Here is a 26160-nt window from a genome sequence, read left to right on the forward strand (position 1 = left end):
CTGACAGTCATGAGGAGAAGGTAAACATTTGCACCACACCACACTCATCATATAGTCTCACTACGTCTACAGCTCCAAAATCCACACACAGAAACTCAAAAACATTCGCAGAGGCTCTCAATAATAATCTGCCTAAGCAACAGAGACCTCCAAAGCAGAAACACAAGCAACCTCCATTCCCCAACACAACCCAAATGACACATAGCCCACAGACTCAGTGTGCCACTCAAACACAGCTAATAAGGCAAAACAACATACCCAACACACTAGTCATAGGTGACTCTATAGTCAGGCACACTGATGTCCCACTCACCAGGCTAAACAAGGAGAAGGTTACTGTCAGCTGCCTGTCGGGTGACAGAATCTGCCACATAATGCACGCACTCAGGTCACTCCACAACAAGTACAAATATGACTCTGTCATTGTCCATGTTGGTGTGAATGACCTGAGACGTACCTCCCTGGACTACAGGAAAAGAGACATGGAGGAGCTCTGCGATCTTGTAGCCCAGTCAGGTATGACCCTAGCCCTGAGTAGCATTCTGCCATTGCCCAGAATGATACCGCAGTACAAGGACAAAATGATTGACTTCAACAATTGGCTAAGCTTCTGGTGTCATTCTAAGGGGATCCAGTATCTGTCTGCTTGGGATGACATGGTCGACAGACCACGATGCTTTGCCACAGATGGCCTGCACCTGTCGCCCCTGGGATTCCGGATACTGGCTAAGGCTCTTGCTGCCCCTATAGTGCCTTTTTTAGGCAGGGTTCAAGTAACAAATTCACCACCATAACAGGAACAGGCAAGCAAAAACTGAGGGTAATGCTACTCAATGCTAGAAGTCTAAATTTCAAAATGCACTTACTCGAGGCACTCCTTAAAATGGAGAACATCGATATCTGTGCAATGACTGAGACCTGGTTCAAGGCCCCAGAGAGCACCCCTGCACTACCAGGCTATAACTCATACCACACTTTTCGGCCATGTAACCTGGACCGAAACACCAAAGGTGGGGGTGTGTCCAAATTCATTAAGGATATCCACACCCCCAGGTTAGTTGCTCAGCATAATAGATCTGAGGTTATCCAAGTACAACTAACTTTTGGCAAAAATGCAATCCAAATTGTAGCTTGCTACAGATCCCCCACCATGCCCCAGGATTCCCACTCCTCTTTTCTTGATGTACTGGAAAATATTAGGGTTCAACCAAACACCCTAATAATGGGCAACTTCAACTACTCCATCATTAACTGGGAAAACTACTCATCTACCAACTCCTTAGCGCAACGCTTTCTGGAATTCATAAACTCCAATGCCCTAGATCAACTTATTTACACCCCCACCATGGGCAACAATATCCTAGACCTAGTTATTACCAACATGAGTAACCGGTGTTCCACACCTGAAGTCAACTCCTCGTTGGTCTGATCCGACCATAAGCTAATCATGCTCGATATCCACATCCCACCCCCAACCCCCATTAAGGAAACCACAGTAAAAAATTTCTCCAAAGCCAACTTCATGCTTCTTAAGACAGAAGTAGTGAACTTCATGACACCCATGCAGATGGACAATACAGTTGCAACTGCTGAATCCTACACAAATGCACTCTGTAAGCACTTACATGAGTGCATGGATCATGCTATCCCAAACAGAACCAAGATGCTATCCTCCAAAAAAAAGGAAGCCAATCTGGTGGTCCCCTGCCATAAACAAACTGTACAACAGAAGGAAGAAACTGTTGCAAAAGAGAGTAAAATCCCATGAGTGGAGGAGCTCCCTGGTCAGCCTCAGTAAGAATCTGAGATCCCTTATAAGATCCTCCATAGCTAGCTATGAAAATAAAATCTCCACTAAGTCCAAGGACAACCACAAAGCATTCTATAGCTATGTCAGGAATCTCAATGGCAACACCCAGATCTGATCTGAGTTACAGCACAAAGGCACGAAAATTACAGAACCAACTGATATTGCCAACATCCTGGCAGATAGGTTCAGTGCTAACTTTACCCCCCCCCCACCCCCTAAAGGGCCCATACCTATACAGGAAGAATGCAGAGTCTCTGTAATCACAACTACGCAGGTGAAAGCTGCACTCTCTAAAGCCAAAAACACAGCAACCATGGGACCGGACAACATCCCAGGCTGCGTTTTACACAAACTTCAGAATGAAGTGGCTCCCCACCATGTTCAATAATAGCCTCGCATCAGGCTTTGTGCCCAGTGAATGGCACACAGCAACAGTTATCCCACTCCACAAAGGGGGAGCCACCACTGATCCTGGGAACTATAGACCTATTAGCCTGACGAGCCTGGTCTGCAAAGCCATGGAACGTATCATCATGGAACTCATAAACAAAGACATTGGTAACCTTCAAACTCTGGATCCCACCCAGTTCGGGTTTGTGAAAGGCAGATCATGCCTCCTGAACCTGATCAACTTCTTTGAGGCAGTCACCAAAGCCGTAGATGAGGGTAAGGTGGTTCACACAGCCTATCTTGACCTCGCCAAGGCTTTCAACATCATCCCCCATTCTGGAATTATAGCTAAACTCAATAAACTAGGCATAAATCCCTACATCACAAGATGGGTTGCCAACTGGCTCACTGACAGAACCCACACTGTAAAAGTTGCAGACTCCAAATCTGACCTCAAACCAGTGACAAGTGGAGTACCACAGGGTTCCGTCCTGGGACCGCTCCTGTTTGGTATCTACTTCTCTGAAGTACAGGCTAACACAGAAGGCCTCTGGCTAATGAAGTTCACAGATGACTGCAAACTAGGAGCCATAGTCAAGTCCCCAAATTATGTGAACATCCTACAGAAGGGCCTCTCTGAGACAGAGGCCTGGTGTCAGAGCCATGGCCTCAAGCTCAATGCCAAAAAGTGCAGTGTCATCCCCTTTGGTAAAAACTCTGTACCCATGAAATACCACATAGGCAGCAATCTACTTAACACCGAATGTGTGATAAGAGACCTTGGGACCCAGGTAGACAGTAGTCTCTCCTTTGATAGTCACATCGCCACAGTAGTCAGGAAGTCCTTCTATGTGGCACACCTCATCATAAAAGGGATCTCATCCAGGAAAAAAGAGGTCATCGTTCCCCTCTACTCGACACTCATTAGACCCACTATAGAGTACAACGCCCCTTTTGGAATGTACCTCACAAGACATCTGCAGCAGCTGGAAAGGCCACAGAAGTACCACACAAAGAGGATTACTGGACTCAAACAAATGCCCTACACTGACCGTCTCAAAAAACTCCAGCTTTACTCCGTAGCATATCGCCTACTCAGAGGTGATCTCTGCCTAACATATAAAGCTATGTCAAACCCAGAGCTGTTGGACATGCTACACCTAAAGAAATCCCAATCCCTCTGAGCTATACGCTCTAGGGACCTAAACCTTGTCACCACAATAAACAGGACATGCTGGAGGGATAGATTCCTATCCCAGAGACTTTCCATACTCTGGAACAGGCTACCCATCTATGTCAAGCAAAGTTCTTCATTAGCACTCTTCAAGAAAAATCTTGATGAGTGGATGGGAAATAGGAAATATACCCCGGGGATCATTTCTGTGTCTCTGCTTGACAGTGGCACAGGAAAATAACTTTCTTGGGTGGCGTAAGCCAGGGAACCTTGTTGGCTAGGCTTACGTAGGCCCTTGGGCTGATAGCCTAGTACCTACCTATGAACCTAATATTCTGAAGTATTCTCTTCAGTATTATAAATATTCCTTTTGCACCAGTTTGTATTATTTCATTTTATTGTTGCTTCATAGTACACTGCAGCCACTCACCTTGAATCAAATTTGCATAGATTGTAGTTGAAAAGGAACCTGAGATCAACCTACAGATTTGCTTTCATTTAGAATAATAACTGTAGAATTAATATTAACCCCAATAAACCTCACTAAGTAGTATGAATTATAAAGCACCGTCAAACACCTTCTGCAAACCTAGGCAGGGCATTATGATCATTTTGTTTTGTTGTTGCTCTTTTTCAAGCAAGTGGAAGTGAGCAAGTGTAACACAAGCTATAAGCATAAGAGCATCTGCAGTAGACCCCTTTCAGGTAGTCAGGCTTTATTATGTAGCAGACCTACATTAATCCTGTCCTATTCCTATGTGATTGTTGGTTACTAAACTTTTACAGGTTTATTTTCCCACATTGCACTAGGATAAATCAGGGACTTTTACAATAGATTTAATCAGATTAGAGAAAATATACACTTAAAAAATTCTGAGCTTTTGAAAAGGTCAGTATCCACCTCAGTCCAATGGATGTAATATGTCTTTATCGCATGCCCCTATATCTGTGATTCATGAACACAAGTATTAATATGAAATGCTTCTTGTGTTCTTTCGCCTCATTCTGACTTCCATTTAATACATCGCTTCCCTTCTGAGTCTCATAATATCATCTCTGCTTGTCCTTTCTATGAAATAAAATATATACTGACATATCTTTCAATTGTCTCGTTTTGCAAGGACAAGTAGAATAAGGCCTGTGGAGAGTCAGGGTGTCCATTCCTCCCAACATCAACATCCTAGCACACGAATTCTGGACAGAGCCAAACATAATGGGGAGACAAAGGCACAAAATGAGGGACACATTTTAAAAATTGCTCTTATAAGTGGAGAAAGTTGTTAAAATAGGTTTTGAATGAGCATGCGTTTTTCTGAAGGCTATGAAGTCAGAAATTCAAATGTCTGTCGTTATTTAGTGGCAGAAAGTCATGAATGTTATCAGGAACAGACCAAAAATATACCACAAAAATCTGTATATTCTGAAAAATTCTGCACAGTTATAAGGTATGTTTACTACCCTCTGAGTTATGTATTTACTCAAGGTGGGTGTAAATGCCTGATGAAGTAACTGACTGACAGTCAAAAACTTTTAAAGGACAATATTGCAGGAACTAGGACATGAACTCAACAAGCTCACGTGATAATATTGTGTATATAAGATGTCCTTCTGGGGACTGTCATACTCACTTCAGGTAAGCTGTGGAAAATGTCATCACAGGAAGTGTCCAGAAGTCTTGAAATCTCTGCTTTATACGCCTCATTATTCACACTCAGCTTCATCTGTGCTACAAAACTCTGGCATGCTCCACACTCACCCTGATTGATCTGGCCAGAAATCAACAGTGCATCTGTCAATGAAAATAAAATGTCACTGGTTTCAAAATGTCTGAATGACACACAAATATTATTCAGCTATTAAAAGCCCATGAAAAAGCAGATATAACATGTCAAAATGCAAGTGTAGGAATAATCACTGATGTATGCGATGTCAAAGGTACATCATTGACCAGAAACAGAGAGCAAGAAGTCATTATTTAATGAAAGCTTGAATGATATGGAAAACTCATTTTGAAAGTGTGGTGCAGTTCTTTCACATCACTATTTGATTATTTGGAAAGTTCAATGGCTCATTAGAAAACTGTCTGCCTCATAGCCCCTGAGAGTTCATTTAAAATCTCTTCTTTCTGTTGTTATGGAATCTATATTCTCTAGTTTCCTCCCACTTTCAAAACTGGCTTCAAAAATTCTTTCATTATGTTTATACAAATATACATATACATATAGAAATACACAGAGACCCCTCAAGAACGACCACAGGAATGGTTAAGGAGAGGTGAATTCACATCAAGAAATGAAAAGTTAATATTGGCAGCCCAAGATAGTGGGCTACGTAGACACTGGTTTACAAAATCCATTGAACATGTGGGAGAAACAGACATATGCAGGTTTTGTAAAACCGAATTGGAAACAGTCACACACCTTGTTGCTGGTTGTGACGGACTAATGGCAGAGGGACAGTATACTGAAAGGCATAAGAATGCAGTGAGATTGTAGCACTGGAGATTGTGCAAACATTATGGTATCAAAGTGGCTGAAAAACACTGGAAATATGAGCCACAATCATAGAAAATGATGAAGTTTATATCACATGGGATCATCCGATACCAACAGTTCAAAAGATAGAGTCTAGAAAACCAGATATAGTGGTCCAAGAAAAGAAGACAAAAGTAGCATGGATCATTGAAATCACCACACCCAGTGACTACAGTGTCTTGCGTACAGAGAGATGCAGAGTTATAAAATATCATGATCTGCAGGTACAAACGAAAACTGTGTGGAAGAAAGATACTCAGACAGTTCCAGTAGCAGTAGAATCAGCTGGTCTTATAAAAAAAAATTTACAATCATATTTAAATATGTTACCAGTTCATGTAACACCATGTGGGTGCTGCAAAGAGCACTTTTGGCTAACATCAAAGAGTGAAACAATACTAATTTCATGATCTTTAATTGTACTTTGACTTAGGAATGGGGTCCATTCCCATCATGGTATTAGAAACCCAAAAGGCTTGGAGAAATTAAAAACAGCAGAAACCCCTCCCACATACACAGTCAGTCATTAGCTCCCTTCATAAACACATTATCACAATGGATTACAGAAATCACATTCTTAAAGTCCAATAGGTTGCACGTTTGACTGTTAGTTCTATAAATTTAGAAACCAAGTGTGCAAGAAAATGTATACTGTAAGCAAGACATAATGGCCCCTTTTACACTCAGTGGACTAATTTGCTGGTGAATGGACCCAGGCAACATTTGGATATGATGTGAGTAAATAATGTTTCTCATTATAAAAGCTTATGAAAGCTAATTTTCTTTAGTATAATCAGACCATCTTGACGCAATAATTGCAGAAAATATTCTATGTTTTTTATATGTTTTCAGTTCTTTCTATATTTATTCAATTGAGGCTGTGGCTATATAAAGGAGGTCAGGCAGTGTTGATATCTTAAAAGATGGCCTACTCATTCCTACTCCAAACATTTTGGTATCCAACACTTAATATGCTCAGAGTACTTCAAAAATGTTAAAATGCTTGCTCATGTGATATATAACTTAGTATTGTCACATACCTTATATTTTTATGAAGAGCTGCCTCCCCAAAAGTTGTCATGTTACATTGTAGTAAAGACCCACAGTTGCAAACTTATAGAGTGTGCAACACTTAACAAACCTACGCTCATTCAGTCATTACTTCTTTCTGCTGAACTGTCTCACATCTAAGAAATCAACAACAACACAGTTACATTTTAACTTCTACTTTAATGCTGAAATGATATTCCATTCCATAACACATCAACATGAAAACATGGCAAGATTGCACTAACTAGCTGCAGTGTATCCAGACAGACTGATATAATGTTTGGAGTGTTAAGAAGAACACAAACCCCGATACCTGTGTAACTGCATTTTATGTTCCATGCTAATAATCTGGCTGCAAGAAAATAAAGCTGCAGTAAGAGTAACAAACCAGCAGCCTGCAATAAAACTGTAGTAAAAATAACAAACCCGCAACCTGCTATAAAACTGCAGTAAGAGTAACAGTTCAGCAGCCTGCTATAAAGCTGCAGTAAGAGTAACAGTTCAGCAGCCTGCTATAAAACAGCAGTAAGAGTAACAAACCAGCAGCCTGCTATAAAACTGCAGTAAGAGTAACAAATCAGCAGCCTGCTATAAAGCTGCAGTAAGAGTAACAAATCAGCAGCCTGCTATACAACAGCAGTAAGAGTAACAAACCAGCAGCCTGCTATAAAACTGCAGTAAGAGTAACAAATCAGCAGCCTGCTATAAAGCTGCAGTAAGAGTAACAAATCAGCAGCCTGCTATAAAACTGCAGTAAGAGTAACAAGCCAGCAGCCTGCTTTAAAGCTGCAGTAAGAGTAACAAATCAGCAGCCTGCTATAAAGCTGCAGTAAGAGTAACAAATCAGCAGCCTGCTATAAAACTGCAGTAAGAGCAATAAGCCAGCAGCCTGCTTTAAAGCTGCAGTAAGAGTAACAAATCAGCAGCCTGCTATAAAACAGCAGTGAGAGTAACAAACCAGCAGCCTACTACCAGACAGTATTCTGTGGGTGTATCCTCTTTAGCTGATACCTCACTGATTCAGCTAATGGTGTCTAAGTAATATTCTCCACTTTGCATTATCTTCTCTCTCTCTCTCTCTATATATATATATATATATATATGTGTGTGTGTGTGTGTGTGTGTGTGTGTGTGTGTGTGTGTGTGTGTGTGTTTTAGTATACCAAAATTCACGGAAACAGCCAAATGTTGACATTCACAAAGTTGACTAGAACATGGCAACTCTGCAAACATTGACATGCTGCTATGCATGCACCAAACAACAGTCTCAGAACATGCAAAAGATAAACTCAAAAATATCTCAAGCATAATTGTATCTTTTTAATCAACCAAATTTTGTTGACTAAACTGATCTCGACTAAAGGGGGATTCAATGATACTCAGTTCCTCCATATCGAGATATGGTACTTCTCCGTTATCAGGGCAAAACTTGTTAAAGAGTGCTTAGAATGTTAGAACGAGCTTGCAATGATTTCACAGCTGATGCTTAAGTGGGTACTCCACAGACAGTTATTTTCCTGTGAGAATCATAGTACTTCTTTCCCGCGCCTCATGGATTTTATTATCTGGCAATTGCCAAATGTGGAAAACTCAGCAATTCAGTTATTCCAGGAGAAAGGAATTCTCCATAATGAAAGAGTGGAGACGTGTCAATCCCAAGAATGCCCTATTCTCCGCTATGTTGACGGACATTTCAAGTTTTATGCCTGCTACTTAACTGTTCCTTGCTGTACTGTGATTGCTGTGGATTCCAAAAGTGATGTGATTAAAGTCATTACTCAGTTCCAATTTGTCAACCAAGTCTGTCAAGTTTTCAAGTTGGTGTAATGCAATCTCGGTGTGAAAGGCTGTTTGTATGGTACCTATATGACAGGCAGATGCGCTATATCTGGTTTCACTGACATTGTTTTATTTCTTCGGCCGAACATCATGTACTGGTAAAATGTTCTGCTTCTGTAATACATACATATGAGCTGATATTTCTGTAAAAGCAAACAAATGCTGCAGCACATAAATCTGTGTTTCTTTCCTTTTCTTTTCAAAAATGCTGCGTCAGGGCTGACAGCTGTGCGATCTTTGTATTTGCAGGCTTCCGCGTTACAAGTATTGCCCCGATAACAGAAAAGTACCCGATATATATATATATATATATATATATATGTGGATAGATTTTTTATTGATTTATTTATACGCATCTATTTGCCAATAGACATATTGATAGGTATATAAAATCATCCCCCCCTTTTCCCATTTTTCTACATTGGGCTAGATGTCATATAAACTGTTGCCATCTCTTTTGATTCAGTGCTACTGTCCTACCTTGCTCAACAATTGAAACACAATCCATCCAGATCTTTGCCAGTTGCCCTTTTTCCTCTTGTCTTCTTCCTATTTGTCCCAAACCTTCAGTAAATTGCCCTCTGCTTATACATATATAAAAACACAGACATTTTGCTTTAGTCTTCCATTAATTGTTGAGAGTCACCCACTGCCCATTGCATCCCCCACTGGCCATGGGATCCACTACCTGCCATGTCACTGACTTATTCATTCCTCCTGGGTGAGGGCATTAAGTATTACAGGAGTGGTGTCATCATTTCAGGTAGACTGGGGTTTCTATGTTTTAAGAATGAGCCAAAAACCTATCTAGCACTCAGATGATTACCCTATCTGAAGTACTAATATCTAGAAATCTTTTAATGCACTCTTTATTCAAGTAGAATAGCAGTCAAAGATTGTTCAAGTGCAAAGAACAAACAGTACATGACAATCCCATCAATTCATCTTTTAGATAAGCAAAAAAAAACAAGACAAAATCTTTACTAGTTGCATTGAATCACTTCACAATCATCAGTGACATCTAGTTCAACAGTCACTAAACAGCCATTTATATTATTAATAATAATGATAATTATAATAATAATAATCGTAATACTAATAATAATAACACCTAATTGTATGTAGGCATACTGGACACACACGCCCTTATCAGGGATAATCTGGGAGCAATGTCTGCTTAAGTGATTTGCTCAAGGTCACACAATAGGCAAATGAAGGCAGTGGGAATCAAACTCTACTACAGGAACTACAGCTCACAACCTTAATAATTATATTTTATATTCATGAAATTATGTCACCAACAATTAAGTGTAAAAACATAACTAATAGATACGTAACATTGAAGTACTAACATTAAATACTTTTAGTACAAGCACAATAAAATTCAAAAGTGAAAATATCATTAATAAAATGCAAAACCGTATATGGAGCACAAGAGTCACATGCTGGTCATATAGTTGACATAGCAAGTGTTTGTTTATCCCAGATTTAAATGAAACTCCTAAAGTGACAATCCATCCTTGTTCTTGACGTGACAGAATGCCTCGATGTCCCTGTTTATTTGGGACTTTAAAATTCAACCCTCTCTAAACCTGTAACCAAAAACCTGGCATCAGGATGCTTTGAATTATGTTTAAAGACTGCATTCTGTATCTTTTTGCATCTGCTGTTACTATAATGTTCCTAAGCACATGTTCTTAGCATGCAAGTCTTACTCACATAACATACTGAGGAAGAGCAGCTGGTTAAATGTAGCCCTCACTAAATGTGACATATAATCAGTTAATGCAGCTGAAGGATTTCTGTAGTATTAAAAGATTTAATGTTTTTGTTTTCAAAACTTACATACACATGGAATAATTTCACATAGAACACTAATAATAGAAATATCAGTGGTTGGTGTCCTTATACTAATAGGCTTTTGGTGATATTTAAAATCATCTAAATGCTGCCTTAATATTTTTCCCTTTCTAAAAAATAACTTTAGATAGATACAAAATGACGTGGTTCACCATCTGATCTGCTTGTAAAATAGGCCAATGGTTATTAATAACATTTTAATGGCTATAGAATCACAACCAAAGGTTACAATAAATGCCACCTGAAAATCATTATTAATTCTATGTAAATTGTAAGACAATAAATCAACCCTATTAGTATGGTTTGCCCAATCCATAGTTTGTGCAATATGGGCAGGATCGTAACCTCTTTGAAGAAAGCAATACTGTAACATATTAGTGTGCTTTTGAAAATCTGCATCTCTAGAATAAACCTCTAATACCACATAAATTGTGATTCAGGTATATTCTGTATCATGTATCTAGGATAGCAGCTAGATGCCTGTAATAAATAGTTTTGTAGGACTTGGTTATCTATACAAGATGTAATCAATTGTACCATTTAGAAACCATAACATGGAAAAATGTGATATTAATGTAAACTGTGTTAAACTCTGAAAAGTGGATTCCCCACTTGTTATCATTCAAACATGACACAAAATCACGTAAAGCGATTAAAGTTGCTTTCCAAATACACAAGCAGACATCTAAAAATGACGCCACATGTCTGTGGCATAATGAAAAACATGTTACATCATATGTCAGTATGTGTTTGATATAGCCCATAAAGAAATCAACATACGTGAGGGTGAAAGATGCCTCCAGCACAGACCCCTTAACAGTAAAAAAGAAACAATATGGGCCAAAAGAAAACACATTCATGGTAAGAACTAGTTCAGAAAGAAAGCAAAAAATCATTAATGCCAGGACTGTATAACTGTGAATGAAAATGCCAAAAGCAAAGAGCTTCTAATCCAGCCTGGTGAGGAATGCCAGTACATAAAGGTTTAACATCCAGTGTGGAAAGCAGCCAATGGACATCTAGTTCTATTTCCTCCAGCAGTTGTCCTTAGGTCTAGTCTGAACCAGTCCTAATAGTTAGGGCAAATAATGAGCTAAAATGCTGACAAAAGCTCAGTCAGGGAATATTGATTAAAACAATAGGTCTCCTGGGGTATATGGCACCCTTATGTATTTTAGGCACCAAGTAAAAGTACTGCAGATTTGCATGAGAGACTTTAAAATTATTTTTTGATCCAATAATCTTCAAATTACATTGATCTTCTAAAAATCCATCAATATGCTTTTTAAAAAGTATAGAAGTCAGTGGTAATGAACAATAAAATCCTTTATCCCATAACTGATCATTAGCTTCACTGATATAATCTGTCGTGCTCACTGTATACCCCATCAGCCTGACAAACCACTATATGTGTTTATAGACAATTATTTTAATCCTTCCTTCTCTAGCAAATTCAAAGTGTTAGTTTCTTTCTTAATAGTATGCTGTTGATAAAGAAACAAATTATTTAGAGAAAGCATATAAACACAAATCAGGATAAAGTATCCCCTTCAAAGAAGCAGAAAATCCAATAGTCACATAAGGAGGATACACCAGGACAATCGAAGCCAACCAATATCCGAATAAAAGCTTTATTACAACAAAATAAAGATGAGTGAGTGCTTTCACGTCTCCTGGACGTTTCATCAGACTTAATTAACCATCACTACAATATAACTTTATATAATAACAAAATAGCTCCTACTGGAGAACCAATATAACATTCAATCAAAGACAATTAATTATTAAAAGAGAAATGCAGTGTAGATGAATCACTTTGTTGCTAGTAAGTGCTGCTTAATTTCTTTAGTCAACATAAAAACATATACAAAGAATAACTTATTTATATATATATATATATATATATATATATATATATATATAATTACAAAAGTTCCTATGCATATCAAAATTTAATACAAAAACATATAAATGTAAGCATGAAGAAAACCCATGCTAATAAAACCCTTTAAAAATAAAATTTTATGGGTTTGAAAACTTACTATTTATGTTTAAAAGGCCTGTCTGCCAAAAAAGGTCTCAGAGAAATTTTATCATTAAGGCCATGACCTCTATCCGCTGCTAACTTGACTATCCATTTAATCTCTCTCTTCTCCACATTATTACGTATGCAGCCTAACCTTTCAGTACTATAGACATGTTCCAATACTAGGAAACTAAAGGTATGTGTGCTATCTTTATGTAGCACATGATAAGCTAGTGCATTGGTCTCATCCTCTTTATTGATGGCATAAATATGTTCCCTAATACGCTCCCTTAGAGTTCTAGTGGTCATGCCTACATAGAAACATTGACATTTATTACACTGAGTTAAATAAACCACGTTCCTGGTTTTACAATCGGCATACTTAGTAAACTCATATCTTTTGCCTGTATCTGGATGTATAAATTCACATGAACTCTTAATATAACTCCACTGATTACAGGTACAACATGCTTGTGTGCCTTTCCTTTGTGATATCAAACCATCATGTCTATTATGATTATAACATAGTAACCTCTTAAGAGACTTGGTGTTCTTATAACTAAAAGAGGGTCTGTCTCCTACTATTCTCATAATATTTTATCTAATTGTAGAATGTTCCAGTGTTTTTTAATGATGTCAACTATAAAAGGATTGTTGTTAGTATAAGATATTGCTAGTCTCCTCTTACTAGTGTTAGCACGATTATCATTAGTTCTGGCTGAGGGCATGTTCCTGTTTACATATGGTTTGTCCTTCCCATCACGTTCTGTGCTAAAAAGCCCACTAAGTTCCCTCTTGTGATAGCCTCTAACTGTGAATTCATCCTCTATATTTTTAATAGCTTCTGTAAACATTAAATCATCACTAGTAATTTTTGAAAAACGTGCTGCTTGGTTCTTAATAGCATTCTTATACACATGTGGAGGATGCATACTTTCTCTGTGAAGTATATTATTCCTCCTACAAGGTTTACGAAATACCTCAGTTGTAAGTTTCCCTCCTTCCTTACTTATTGACACATCTAAAAATTCAATTCTAGTCAGAGATACAGTATCAGTCAGTTCTAAAAATGTGGTAGTACTATTAATATATGTAATAAACTCTCGTAGGGTGGCAAGGTTCCCCTCTCCAAACCAAAAAAACATCATCTACAAATCTCATGTAATATCTAATATATTCAGAATAGTTTTCATGTCCTAAAGCATAAGTAGATTCCCAATATGCTAAAACTAAGTTAGCATATGAATTGGCACATGCTGTGCCCATTGCTACTCCCTTAACCTGAAGAAAGTAGTTACTATGAGAAGTAAAAACATTATTGGAGAGGACTAAATCCAGTAACATAGTAATCATAATAATCTTACTATTGGACATCCCTTTCTGTAATAAAAACAATCTCAAGTATTCTATACCCACATCATTAGGTATACTCGTAAATAGAGCTATAACATCCAGAGTGACTAAATAGTCTGAGTCCTTTACTTCATCTACCCTATTATGACAAGCTAAAGTTTCAAAAAATGTTGTGTGTCTCGAAGTATAAAAACAGTTTCATCTACTATTGGTCTAAGTTGTTTCTCCAAAAATATAGAAATACTTTCTGTGAGCCATCCTTTTCCCGAGACTATCGGTCTAAATGGAGGGTCATACAAATTCTTATGAATCTTAGGAAGAACTCTAAACACTGGAACCAAAGGTTTCTCAAGTAAAAAATATGGTCCAAAAGAAAACACATTCATGGTAAGAACCAGTTCAGAAAGAAAGCAAAAAATCATTAATGCCAGGACTATATAACTGTGAATTATTTTAATCCTTCCTTCTCTAGCAAATTCAAAGTGTTAGTTTCCTTCTTAATAGTATGCTGTTGATAAAGAAACAAATTATTTAGTGCAACTTTTCAATAGGCAGCAAAAGTGTAATTAATTTTTGGCTGAAAATGTGAATCCATAAAATGGAAAGTATTCGTAGTATCTTGACTCACTTCTAAAGATGGAATATAATGAAAAAATAACTTCAAATTTAGTTTATGATAGTTTTAATTGGAGAAAGAAACTGCAAGGAATAACCCCCAAACCTTCATTACGTAAGAATATCTCATTTTCAGAGAACACATTACTGGAAGTATTGTGAATCAAATGAACAGACTGGATGGCAACATATATCCTGTTCCTTTCATTGAGGCCAAGAATTAAAGCAACAATGCTTGAACATCTCTTCCTGCTCTGATGTTTGTGGCCTCCCTCCTCCTCCTTCCTCTGGGATCTGAGTATTACTCTATTTATCAGAAAAATAAGAGACCCTAATTCATTATAGGTATCTGTGGCAGATGATATACCATCTATCAGGCTTGCATCTGACAAATCTGCATGTGATAAGCTAAATCTAGGCATTATATTAAATATTATGTTTTTTTTTCTTTCCTGTTTAAATTTTCTATTGCATTCAGTCTATTTAGCAAACCCAACAGTTTTTTGTTCTCTTTCCTCTAAGTAAATTGTCTATTTACATGGAAACATGCAAAATCCCTGGAAAACTTCTTTAACTTTTTTGTTTAAGAGATTATTCAAATTCAGAAATAGGCACCAAAAATTGCTCAGCTTCTTTCTGAAAAACAGCTTGTTCTTTGAACAATTCAATCAAAGACAACAAATCATCCAACTGCTCTTGTTGCGTAGTAACCCGCCAATCATAAAAGTCAATCAAAAGCTGTATAAAAGACAGAGACAGTACTCAAAACTACTCAGCATTGATCTAAAAAATCTGTCAGCTTGTTTTTGCTTTCTGTACACCTGAGGGAGCAAGGGAGTGACGTGTCACTTCTATGCAGTCAATTGGTTTTATAACATTTCTGAAAATGAGATACTGTTACTTAATAAAGACTTAAGTTTTATTTTTTTTTATTTTGTTCTTTCCATTTTCAAACTATGTTAGATACTAAATCTTTTTCTCAAAAACATAATCTGAAATAGTTTTTTTCATAATCAGCCTTTAGACATTACTCAAAATATTACAAATACTTTCTATTTTAGGAGTACACCTACCTATTAACAATACTGCTGTCCCCTATAAGAAAGTTGTATTAAATGATTTTTGTCTTAATCAATAAAATATTTTTATGAAACAATCTGACACTTTGTATAGACTGCTCCACCCCAGCTCCAACAAACATCTAAGCCACTAGTCAAATCAGGTCCCTTAGTTCATAATTAAGGCTGTTCCACTACACCACTTGAGCCAGAAGAGTTAAACTATTTAATATGCTCATCTTCACAGATCTTGTTTTTGTTTATTCACTTTTTAGGCAAAAATGTTCTCAAATTTACTAAACATTTGAAATAGTGTGGCCGTATCCTTATGTTGGTCAACAATATTTATCAACACATCATCCGCAAGCAATGATTTTTTAACTTTTCCTCATTTATTTTCTAATTCTTGAACTTGAATCTTTTAACTGACATAGTCATATATTCTAAATACAAAGAGTCTTAGTGAGAATGAGTAACCTCGCTGATTTCCTTTAAGTATTCATTGGCAGGCCCAAATGTATTTTAGCTATACCATTTTCCTGCCCTCAGTACTGTAGAACCACTGAGGTGCTTCTTAACTCATTCATTCACTATCACCATGGTAAGACCAATCTTTGTAACAGATGTGATACAAAAAGCAATAGGGTTGTCTAGTTGGCCCTGATCCTTGCCTTAATGGCTGATATGAACTCCACCATCACTGCATGGGCATCCTATGCCATCTCTCAGATGTGAGAATGTTTCCACATGCATGCCCAATGAGGTCCACCATCACCAGTTTGGGATCACCAAGCCCATGTCCATTGGCCCTATGGGCACAAGTTACATGGAAGTTTCCAGAAGCATGGGGACAGGCTGGGGGACAGGGACCACCAACACCCCCCCCCCCACACACACACACACAGACTGGACAAGCTAGCATATGTTATGCATGCCTGTCTTCCCTGCCTTGTTCTTATAGCTGTCAAGCAAATATTAAAGCTCAGGCCATCTGAAACATAATTAGAGCTATATCCATATATACTACAGAGACAGTCTATATTTACATGTATTTTAATTCCAGCTTTTGGAAGTCTTCAGTGGCTCAAAAATCTAGTGAAAGTCCCAATGTCCAACAAAAATCTGCATTAAATAATACCATTCGTCTCCATCAAGAGGCCTTCAGAACAGCAAGACCGTATAACCAAGAGTTTTGGTATCTTCTCCACATTCTTCATCAATATATACAAGTCTTTAAGTTATTACTGATTGTTTGTTTACTACAAACAAATGACATTGACCCTTTTCACTAATTGTAATATTACTCCAGCCAGATTTCCTCCAAAGTAATAATAAATGGCATACAGACATGAGTTAATACTGATCTTTGTTGGGTGTATATTACATTACAGAACTTTTAAAAGTTCGAATGTCATATGGTTGACACCATATGATCAAACTTTTAAAAGTTCGAGCTTTTCAATGGAGATCTCCGTACAGTGTGGAATGGGAAGATTTCCCTTTCATGCACTGTAGTGCAATCTCGGAGTTGGTATATTTAAAGACCTGGGGGTGTGGGGATGCAGGGAGGATTTCCCCCCTGTCTTAAAATGGTCAGGTAGTTTTATTCTGTTGTTTATTTATTTGTTTTAGATTTTTTAACTTTTAGAAGTTTGATCATATGGCTTCGACCATATGACATTTGAACTTTTAAAAGCTGGATAATGAAATATACACTCGATATTTGCTTATATAAAAATGGCATTTCTAGATCCTTACCTTCTGTTGGAATCACTGCCACCCTTACCTTCTGCCATTAGTTTCCAAAGCTATGCTGTAGAACACTGCTAATCTGGATAATACCTTTTCTTGTTGAACACTCTTAAAATCCAGTTGAAATATTGTTCCTTACTGGTGGCTTATGTCTTGCCTGGCCATTATAAAATCTGTTTTAATTCCTCTAAAGCTAGAGGTTTCATTATTATTCTAGTTTCTTCCTAATTAAGTCTTGGCTGTACACCTAGCCATCCTTAATTACCCTAAACCTAATCTTACCACTACCCCTAACCCTATCCTAAACATTATGTTACCAAAAACTCTTTCCTTAACAGTACCATCGTTTAGACTGATTATACATTAAGCTAGGGTTAGTTTTTTTTTGTTCTCTGCTCACAATCAATGTGGTTTTGTAGTTTTGATCCTTTTTTCACTGAAAGTCAATTTTGACATGTAGAAATTGTTGTAATATGTATTGATGTCACTGAGTGTTGATGCTAGGTAACATACTTAAACAGACGACACACATACACACACCCACACCCACACACACACACACACACACACACACACACACACACGCACACACACACACACACACACACACACACACACACACACACACATATATTTACTGAAATTGTGAAATAAATGGCTTGGAAAAATTTGCAGTAGCATATAGTGTACATTCACAAACTTTAGTGAAAGGATCATGCTTGGAAGTTTTGTTGCAACACAAATTTTATTAACTGTTTTGAATTGTTTGTGCTGGAAATGGTGATTGCAAGGTGTGTTGTAATCTTAGTGCTGGTTATAAGACATATATAATATATGAAGTGTTCTCAGGTAATTGTCTTTTGTGACAGTTGATAATACTAAGCCCAGTAACATTTCTACATTTCTGAATTCCAATAATCTATGCCTATACAAGAAAAGATAATATTTTTAACAGGAAAATGGCAGTGCACTCCGAAGAAAGGTCTACTGGGACAACTTTCTAAATTTGAATAAACTGTTTAGAAAGATATAAGCCTGCTATTTTGAGAACTGAAAGCAAGAGTGATATGCAGCTTGTAGAAATCTCTTGCAAATGGGTGATCTTTATACAGTACTGAATTGTACTGAGTGCTTTCTGAAATTGCTTCTCCTTTGTAAAGTGTAATAAAATTCCTGTGACAAACAGGAGAAGCATAAATTAAAAATGCGTCTTTCTGACTAGTAAACCTCCATGTCCGAATCCCATTGCTCCATACAATTCTCCAACCCTACCACTCTTCCAGACCGCTGCACTCCTGCAACAAAAATCTACTCCAGGTCACCAAAGCCAAAAACACAGCAGGTGAAGCACTATTTTCCTGCACTATATCCAACTTCTGGAACAGCCTTCCCACTACCATAACTACCCTTCCTTCCTGCAGTCTTTCAAGGCTGCACTTAAATCTCACAATCTCTCACTGGCGTTGTCCTTGTCCAAACCCCGACTAATTAACCCCCTTAAACCCTTCTCTCCTTTCCCAGATTTAGATAGAGTATCCCCTCTATCACTATAAAACTGAACTGAAGGTTACTCACTGCCTGTTAATCCTTCCAGGATTTAGTTATCTTTTAATTTATTATTATTGCTATCTAGTTACTGTTTGGAAAATTTGTAGCTCTGTGTTTTACTTCTTCTTTTTCTCAATGCTTACTACTCAATTGTACCTAATTTGCTCCTGTATTTCTCAATGTTATTATCACCTCTACTGTATAACTACCTTGATTGTTATTGTTTACCATCTACCATGTTCATTCTGTGGAGCTTTTCTACCCGGGCCTCCTCTGAAAAAAGTCCTGTGTCCAGTCGGGATTTCCTGGTAAACAAATGTAAATAAATAAATAAGCAAATAAATAAATAAACTGTGGAGATGTTGAACACACAAAAGTTAAAACTTTTGAAACTATACAGACATTTTGTTCAAACAATAAAATTGGACCTTTATGAAAATTAAGTGTCACTGTAGAAAATACATTGGTTAACACTAGGCTAATTGCCTGTGTGTGCAGTTTTAAGCCTAGCCAACTACTCCATGTGCAAATCAAACTTTGCACCTCATGTCTGGAAGGTAAACACCTTAACCACTGTGTCAAACTCCCACTAATGCCTTGTTTTTAATATTATACTAAAGACTTGCAGCATGGGTTGTATGCTGTGAAATTTAGTTACAAATGAAAAATTGAGTGAGATACAATCATTAACAGCAAGTGTGTGTTATCAACACAAACAAGTGGGCATGTGAGTGAGATAGTCATCAATGCTGAAGAACAAGCTTTGTGTCAAAAACTAGAGAATGCCATGAGAAATCATAAACATGCAGTAAAAGGAAATAATGTTTTTTTATAAAATATAGCTGTACAGCAAATAGTACAACAAATAGTCATCAAGAAGAAGAAATAAATAGAGTACAGTTCAGAGATACTGAAGTTCTGCAAGAAATGGTCAGAACGTTGACTGTGTATGCAGAACTGCAAAGGGAGGAAGGGAGCAGAATATCTAAAGAAGGATAATTACAGATAATCAATAGCAAAACTCGAACAAAATGATTTTGAACATAATAATACAATGTCAGATGGTTTTAAAAGAATTTTAGGCAACTTTGAATAGCAAAACAGCTGACAAAAATAGATAAAGAAATGACTGACTTGTTTAAAAATATTTTCTAAATGTTCAGCACATGTTGGAGTGGTGAAACAGAATAGTCTTGAAAGTTTTAGCAAAGTGTTATCACCAACATAAATGAACAAGTTGCTGGGTTAAAAATTTTAGATTATCCAAAGAAAGAAAACTTAAATTAAGGAAAGATGTGGAAGTTATGAAAAACTTACAGAAACAGTCAGAACAGCTTCAAAAAGGCCAGGCTGAGACAAGCCGAAAGGAAAGTGAGCCTGTTTTAGCAAAGTTGGAAAAGTCAATGCACAAATTCAGAAAAGCTCAAAGTGAGCTGGTGCTTGAATTTCAAAACTAAAGAGAACCTAGGGTTACACTGAAGATGACATTAAATGTCTAAAGAGTGAAAAAGAAGAAATATAGCATCATTTCAAAACTCTAGATGATGCTACCAGTAATTCAAAGACAAACAACCAGAATTCAGACCATGGGAAGTAGTTGCAGAAAGCCTAACCCAAAGTGTCTGAATATAAAATTAACAGTTGCTTGGTTTGATGTTGTTAAGGACATCATTTCTCTAAAGCGAAAGTGTGATACTTTCAAATATTTTGTCTGAAAGGGTAATTAAAGAGTTAGCAATTACAAATGGGGAACACGAAAAGACTTAAAAGTGAATTAAATGTATTTAGTTAGTATGTGCAGGATCCAGAAAATGGATTCAGATCAGGATTCAGCATAAAAGACCAGATGTATGCAGTGAGACAGATAGTTGAGAAGAAGCTAGAGAGGAGGAACCATGCCAACTGAGCATTCCAAGACTTGGGAAAGCATAGTAAATGGTTCCAAGAAGGCTGATTTGGGCAGTCCTGCAATGGTTCAAAGCCCCAGAAACATTGTTAGAATGAGTGCAGGTTATGTTCATGGACTATCTATTGCACAGTGCACTGTATAGATTCATGTCACTGGAATGAAATGATGACTATAGCCTTAGTGCACAGTTGTTCAGCCAGGGTGTCAGTACTGATAAGGGGTAAAATGCAGTACCTAACTACTAACTTCACTATCCAGCTAAGCTGTAGACTACTTCACTCCTCCAGGCAGCATTGCAGACTTCTCTCAGTACTGCAGGTCCATCACATTTGACAGTGCAGTACTAAGTAGGACCTTGCTGATATAAGGAGGGATGAGAGCAAAACTTAATGTCCATTACTTTCTACATTCTTCAAACCCCTCTTCTAGGTACTAAGTTAACCTAACATAGTTAAAATGTTGTAGCTAGTCTAATATCCCCTAGCTCACCATCAGTGCATCTTATTCTGATATAATGGGTCTGCAGATCACTTCCTCACACTTTGTTGCCAGCGTATTAGCACTTGGTACCTTGAGGTAATCTTTCACCTACTTAATGCTCACTGACAACCATTTACCTCTGCCATCATTCCAGTACAGATGTGAGATCTGGACATATCTACTTAGGCTGGAGAACAGCCTCTCATCTAGCCACATTCACAGCAACAATGCCATCTTATGCTGAGGTATTTAATAAGTCTCTTGATATACATCTATGCAGCATAATGTAACCTCACATACTACATCTTTATCACCTCTTATCACAAAACCTACTCAGAGTCATCATAAATGCCTTCTGAATCCTTAAGGCATTATGGCCCTATCAAAATACACAGAAATGTCCTAGGCATAGGCAACTCCCTAGTGAGACACACAGATACATCAAAACTAGGCTTAGTAAAGATAGGGTGACACTGAGCTGCTTTTCAGAAGCCCAGATGTGGGAAAGATTTTAGTGAAAAGAATTGTGGGGGTACAGACTGAGGTGGACCAAAAATAGGACAAGGAAACTGAATCATAAGTATACAACATGCAAATCAATGGCAAGAAGGACAAGTTTGCATCAAATAAGACGGTATAAAAATAGAGAATAAAGATGCTATTATTGCTTTTGGTTTGGTTATTTTGCTTTGAAGTGTTCCAGTGGAGCATATTTGCACAAAATAATGTTTGTACAAAGCATAAGACTGTGCTACTTATACCACGGGCCTACTGTTGTTGGATTAGGTAGGCCAGTGTCAATCATATTGTAAAGTCTGAGTTGGGAGAATCATTTGTTTTTTTTTTTAACATTAAACTTCTGTTGTTTATGCCTGAAATGAGATGGCTGACAGAAGAGAGTATGTAGTTTCCCAAGACAGGGTAGCTACTTTTAGAAATTAAGATGGCAACCCAGCTAGAAAAAGAGGTTAGAGATGTACCTCCTAGGAGCTGCTGCTGCTGTATACAACAGAGAATAACTTGGGGAAATCCCCTCATTGTTTCAGAGCAGCTATTACCTTCAGCCTAAGGAAATACTGGTCTATATTGTAAGGGAATTGTAGAGCCTGGAAAAATATTCCAAAGAACATTGTCAGAGAACTGTTTAACATGGGCAAGTACTTCAAAGAACATTACCAGATAAGTGTGAAGCCTGGGAAAGGATATTAACAGAGAAGTCTGGAGCTTTTGGAAAATACTCCAGTGGGCATCAATGGAAAAGTATTGAGCCAGTGGAAAGATTCCTGGGGAAAACAAGTACTGTGTGTGGTTTAGTCAGGCATTATAAATAACATATATTAATAGCAAAGTATCGTGCTCAAAGTAATGTGCACCCCATTCATTTCTGTTCTGTTTATTCTGTTGAAGAAATAATTATTTTTATTAATGCTTTATTTAAAGCCTATTATGTGTCAGTTGTTCTCACTTTATTCAATGTCTGGCCATAAAACTGTGAGCTACAGGTAATTCTCCCACACAGCGCTACTAAGCATATATGGTTCCATATCATTTTATCAATTGGGTGCTTTGTTGATGAATGTATATGACTGTAGAACCTTTAGTCACAATAACTGATTTGTGCTACAGTAAAACCTGCTTTGGTTGATTATAGCACTTTGAATTTGTATGCTATTTGGTCATGGCTGTTTAACAGCTGAGTGTTGGAAGCAACTAATCCCAGTTTTATGATATTATTTTACCGTTTTATTAAAGCATTCAGATATTCTGTGGTGAGAATATATGCCTAGTAAAAATGGAGAAGGACAACATCAACCCGATGAACTCTTAAGAATACACAGTCCTTAACTGCTTTACTTTAAAGCACTTGCAAAGCATGTACAGTATTGCAGACATAAATGAAGTTTCCTAGTTCCTAAGTATTTCTTTGGGGATAGCTACCCTGCAGAAAATTAACACTAGTTCTCTGGCTTTTGCTTTATAATTGACTTTTTGCTGGGGTACTCCTTCAGAAAACTTAGTGGCACGAATCATGAAAATGTATTGGTAGCCCTTACGAGGCTTTACTAATGACCTTATAAGATCCACTGTGATTTCAGTAACAGTTATATATATTATTGGACTTCTGAAACCATTATATGGTCTTTTCTGTAGACATTCTGGGTAGGGTGCACAGTTCTTAACATCTTTCCTTACACCAGGCCAATGAAATCTATCTACAATTTCAGCTTTGGTTTTCTGCATCATTAAGTGTTGTCCCAAAATGCAGTCATGTGTCAGTTTCATCACAAGTGCTTAAAAGGCTTTGGAACTAGCAACTGACAAAGTACTTCTTCTTTGTCTTTATTCACCCAGTACAGCAAGTGACTCTCCAACTCAAACTATGAGTATGTGATAGGGCCAACCTGCTCACCTGTTTCTCCCTTTACCTTTGCTACATTTATCTGGCTGTGTTTACTGTATCATCCTTCTGTTGTGCTTTTGTTTCCTTTTCATCCCTTATCTGGAGAACCACTTTCAACAGTACACTGATATGAAATGGGGGATATATCCTCTTCACCTGTGATCATGGGTTAATGTTTTCCTGTTCTAGCTCTTTTTTTTTTTTTTACAAACAGCAACCCGTGCTAGGATCTTCATTCTACTGTTATTTCTGGCAGTTCCTTTATTTTTGCCTCTTTAAATTTTCTGTTTTTAACTACCTGCCACTGAAATTCCTATTTCTGACTAGCTGTCTGTTTTGATTTTACATATGTAAACCTAAGTCTTTGTCCAGATTCCATTTCTTCCTTTAGTCAGTTTATTATTATAGCAATAACCCACACCTGGGTGTGGGTAATGCTGGTTTTACCCATGGTTGGTGTGGTTTGGTCATGAGGGCGAAGCCCGAGTGGCCAAACAAAGCCAACCGTGGGTAAATCCAGCATTAACCACACCCAGGCGTGGGTTACTGCTATTATACAATGACATTATTTAAGAAAAAAAATAATTACATTTCTTAAATAATGGCATTGTATAATGCCACCTTGCTGCCTTTCCGCAGCTGTCTGGTATTCTGCTGCAGTTCTGATATACTGCACATGCATATGCCTACGCAGTACATCAGAGCTGTGGGCAAAAGCAATGAGAAAGCAAGATCTCAGTTGCTTTTTACAAACTGTTTCCCTATGTTAAATGGGTTTAACATAGCGAGACAGCTTTAGAAAAAGCAATGGAGAATCTCCGTTGCTTTTTTAAAAGCTGTCTCGCTATGTTAAACCCATTTAACATAGTGAGACAGTTTTGAAAAAAGCAACGGAGAAAGCAAGATCTCTGTTGCTTTTTACAAACTATCTCGCTATGTTAAACGAGTTTAACATAGCGAGACAGCTTTAGAAAAAGCAACGGAGAATCTCCGTTGCTTTTTTAAATGCTGTCTCACTATGTTAAACTTGTTTAACATAGCAAGACATTGTGAAGCAATGAAGATCTTGTGTTCTCCGTTGCTGTAAAAAAAGAGTTATAGTAATGGAAAAAGACCGGGCGACCGGACCTTTTTCCATTACTATAACTCTGATTTACAGGGTGCACATTTTCAATATTAATGGGGGGTCGTTGTATAATATGGGTCTCTCCCTTGCTGAATGCACACTGACCTCCATCATTACTTCATTGACTGGAATCCTCAGACAAGGTTCCATAGGAAGCACTAAAGTTTCTTCCCTTTTGGTTTATGCTCTGACCCTTTTTTTTACTAACTTAACAAAATGGGGCTTTCTGGTAAGACTCTGTAACATGTTTCTTAAAGCATAGAGATTCTTTTATCCTTCCAAGCCAAAATCAAATTCTAGATCTTTTTGAAGTTTCTATACTCATCCCTGTCTCTTTATCAATACTATGCATTTCTAACAGTGGGTCAGGCTGCTGCTGTCCCCCATTTTATTAGAGGTCATTTCAGGATCGTGTATTCTTAACAGTGCATCAAGTTGCTGTTCCCCCTTCCTCATTTTTACTAGGAATATATTCTGACCACAGGGTATCTAAATCTGTTCCCTCCCCCACAATTTCCACAGTGCCTCAGACTGATAGAAGTCTTTACCTATTATGATATAATTTGTTAAATCAGATACCAAAGCTATAGAATGTACTAGTTTACTCAACAGTGTTTGAATTTCTACGTGTTGCAGAACAATTCTTTCTGTCTCCCTGAACACAAATTGCTTCCCCTTCCTCTTGACAATTGTTTTATGACTATAGATATAAAGTTCCTTCAAGAGTATAAACATGCTCCCAGAATCTAGTAGCCCTTTCAATGTATTCCCATCCAATAACATTATATATTTGGTAAATTTGGTAGTGACACAGAGGCAGTATTCTGATTCTACTATTCTAGCAATTATCTTATCACACTCCTTCAGTAAATGTTCATTACCAGCATGTCGATTACAAATTCGAAATCACATTTGGTATAGGCATGTACAAGCTCTGTTCCCAAAACCCCAACACTCCCCATTTTACAGCTTCTATATTATTGATTAGTGTCTACAATTTTTTACATCGTAACGGATTTCTGAAGACTGTTGCATATGCATAAAATTATCATTTGCAATTTCGAATGTATCCTGTAGAAAACAATCTATTTTGTGTGCGGTTATTTTATATAAATATGTGTTATTATATCTCACAGAGTACAATCTTGTGTTGCAGACCTCTTGAAAGGCAGCAACACTACAGAAGGACCCAACTGTAAAAGTTAAAACCACTTCTTTAAAACACACAAATTAGA

The 26160-nt window shown here is 37.4% G+C and overlaps 1 protein-coding gene across 3 annotated transcripts in view; it reads right to left on the bottom strand.

Moving 5' to 3' along the window:
- The window catches only part of LOC122812034 (prosaposin-like), a 225816-nt gene that overhangs the window by 106843 nt on the left and 92813 nt on the right, over nt 1-26160 (bottom strand). For all 3 annotated transcript variants that reach the window (XM_044084280.1, XM_044084278.1, XM_044084277.1), the window contains exon 5: nt 5003-5163. In XM_044084280.1, the coding sequence (XP_043940215.1) occupies nt 5003-5163 (161 nt within the window). The remainder of the gene's footprint in view (nt 1-5002; nt 5164-26160) is intronic.

This window comes from Protopterus annectens, chromosome 9.part0, assembly GCF_019279795.1.
Source record: "Protopterus annectens isolate FY-2018-M chromosome 9.part0, PAN1.0, whole genome shotgun sequence".
NCBI lineage: Eukaryota > Metazoa > Chordata > Ceratodontiformes > Protopteridae > Protopterus > Protopterus annectens.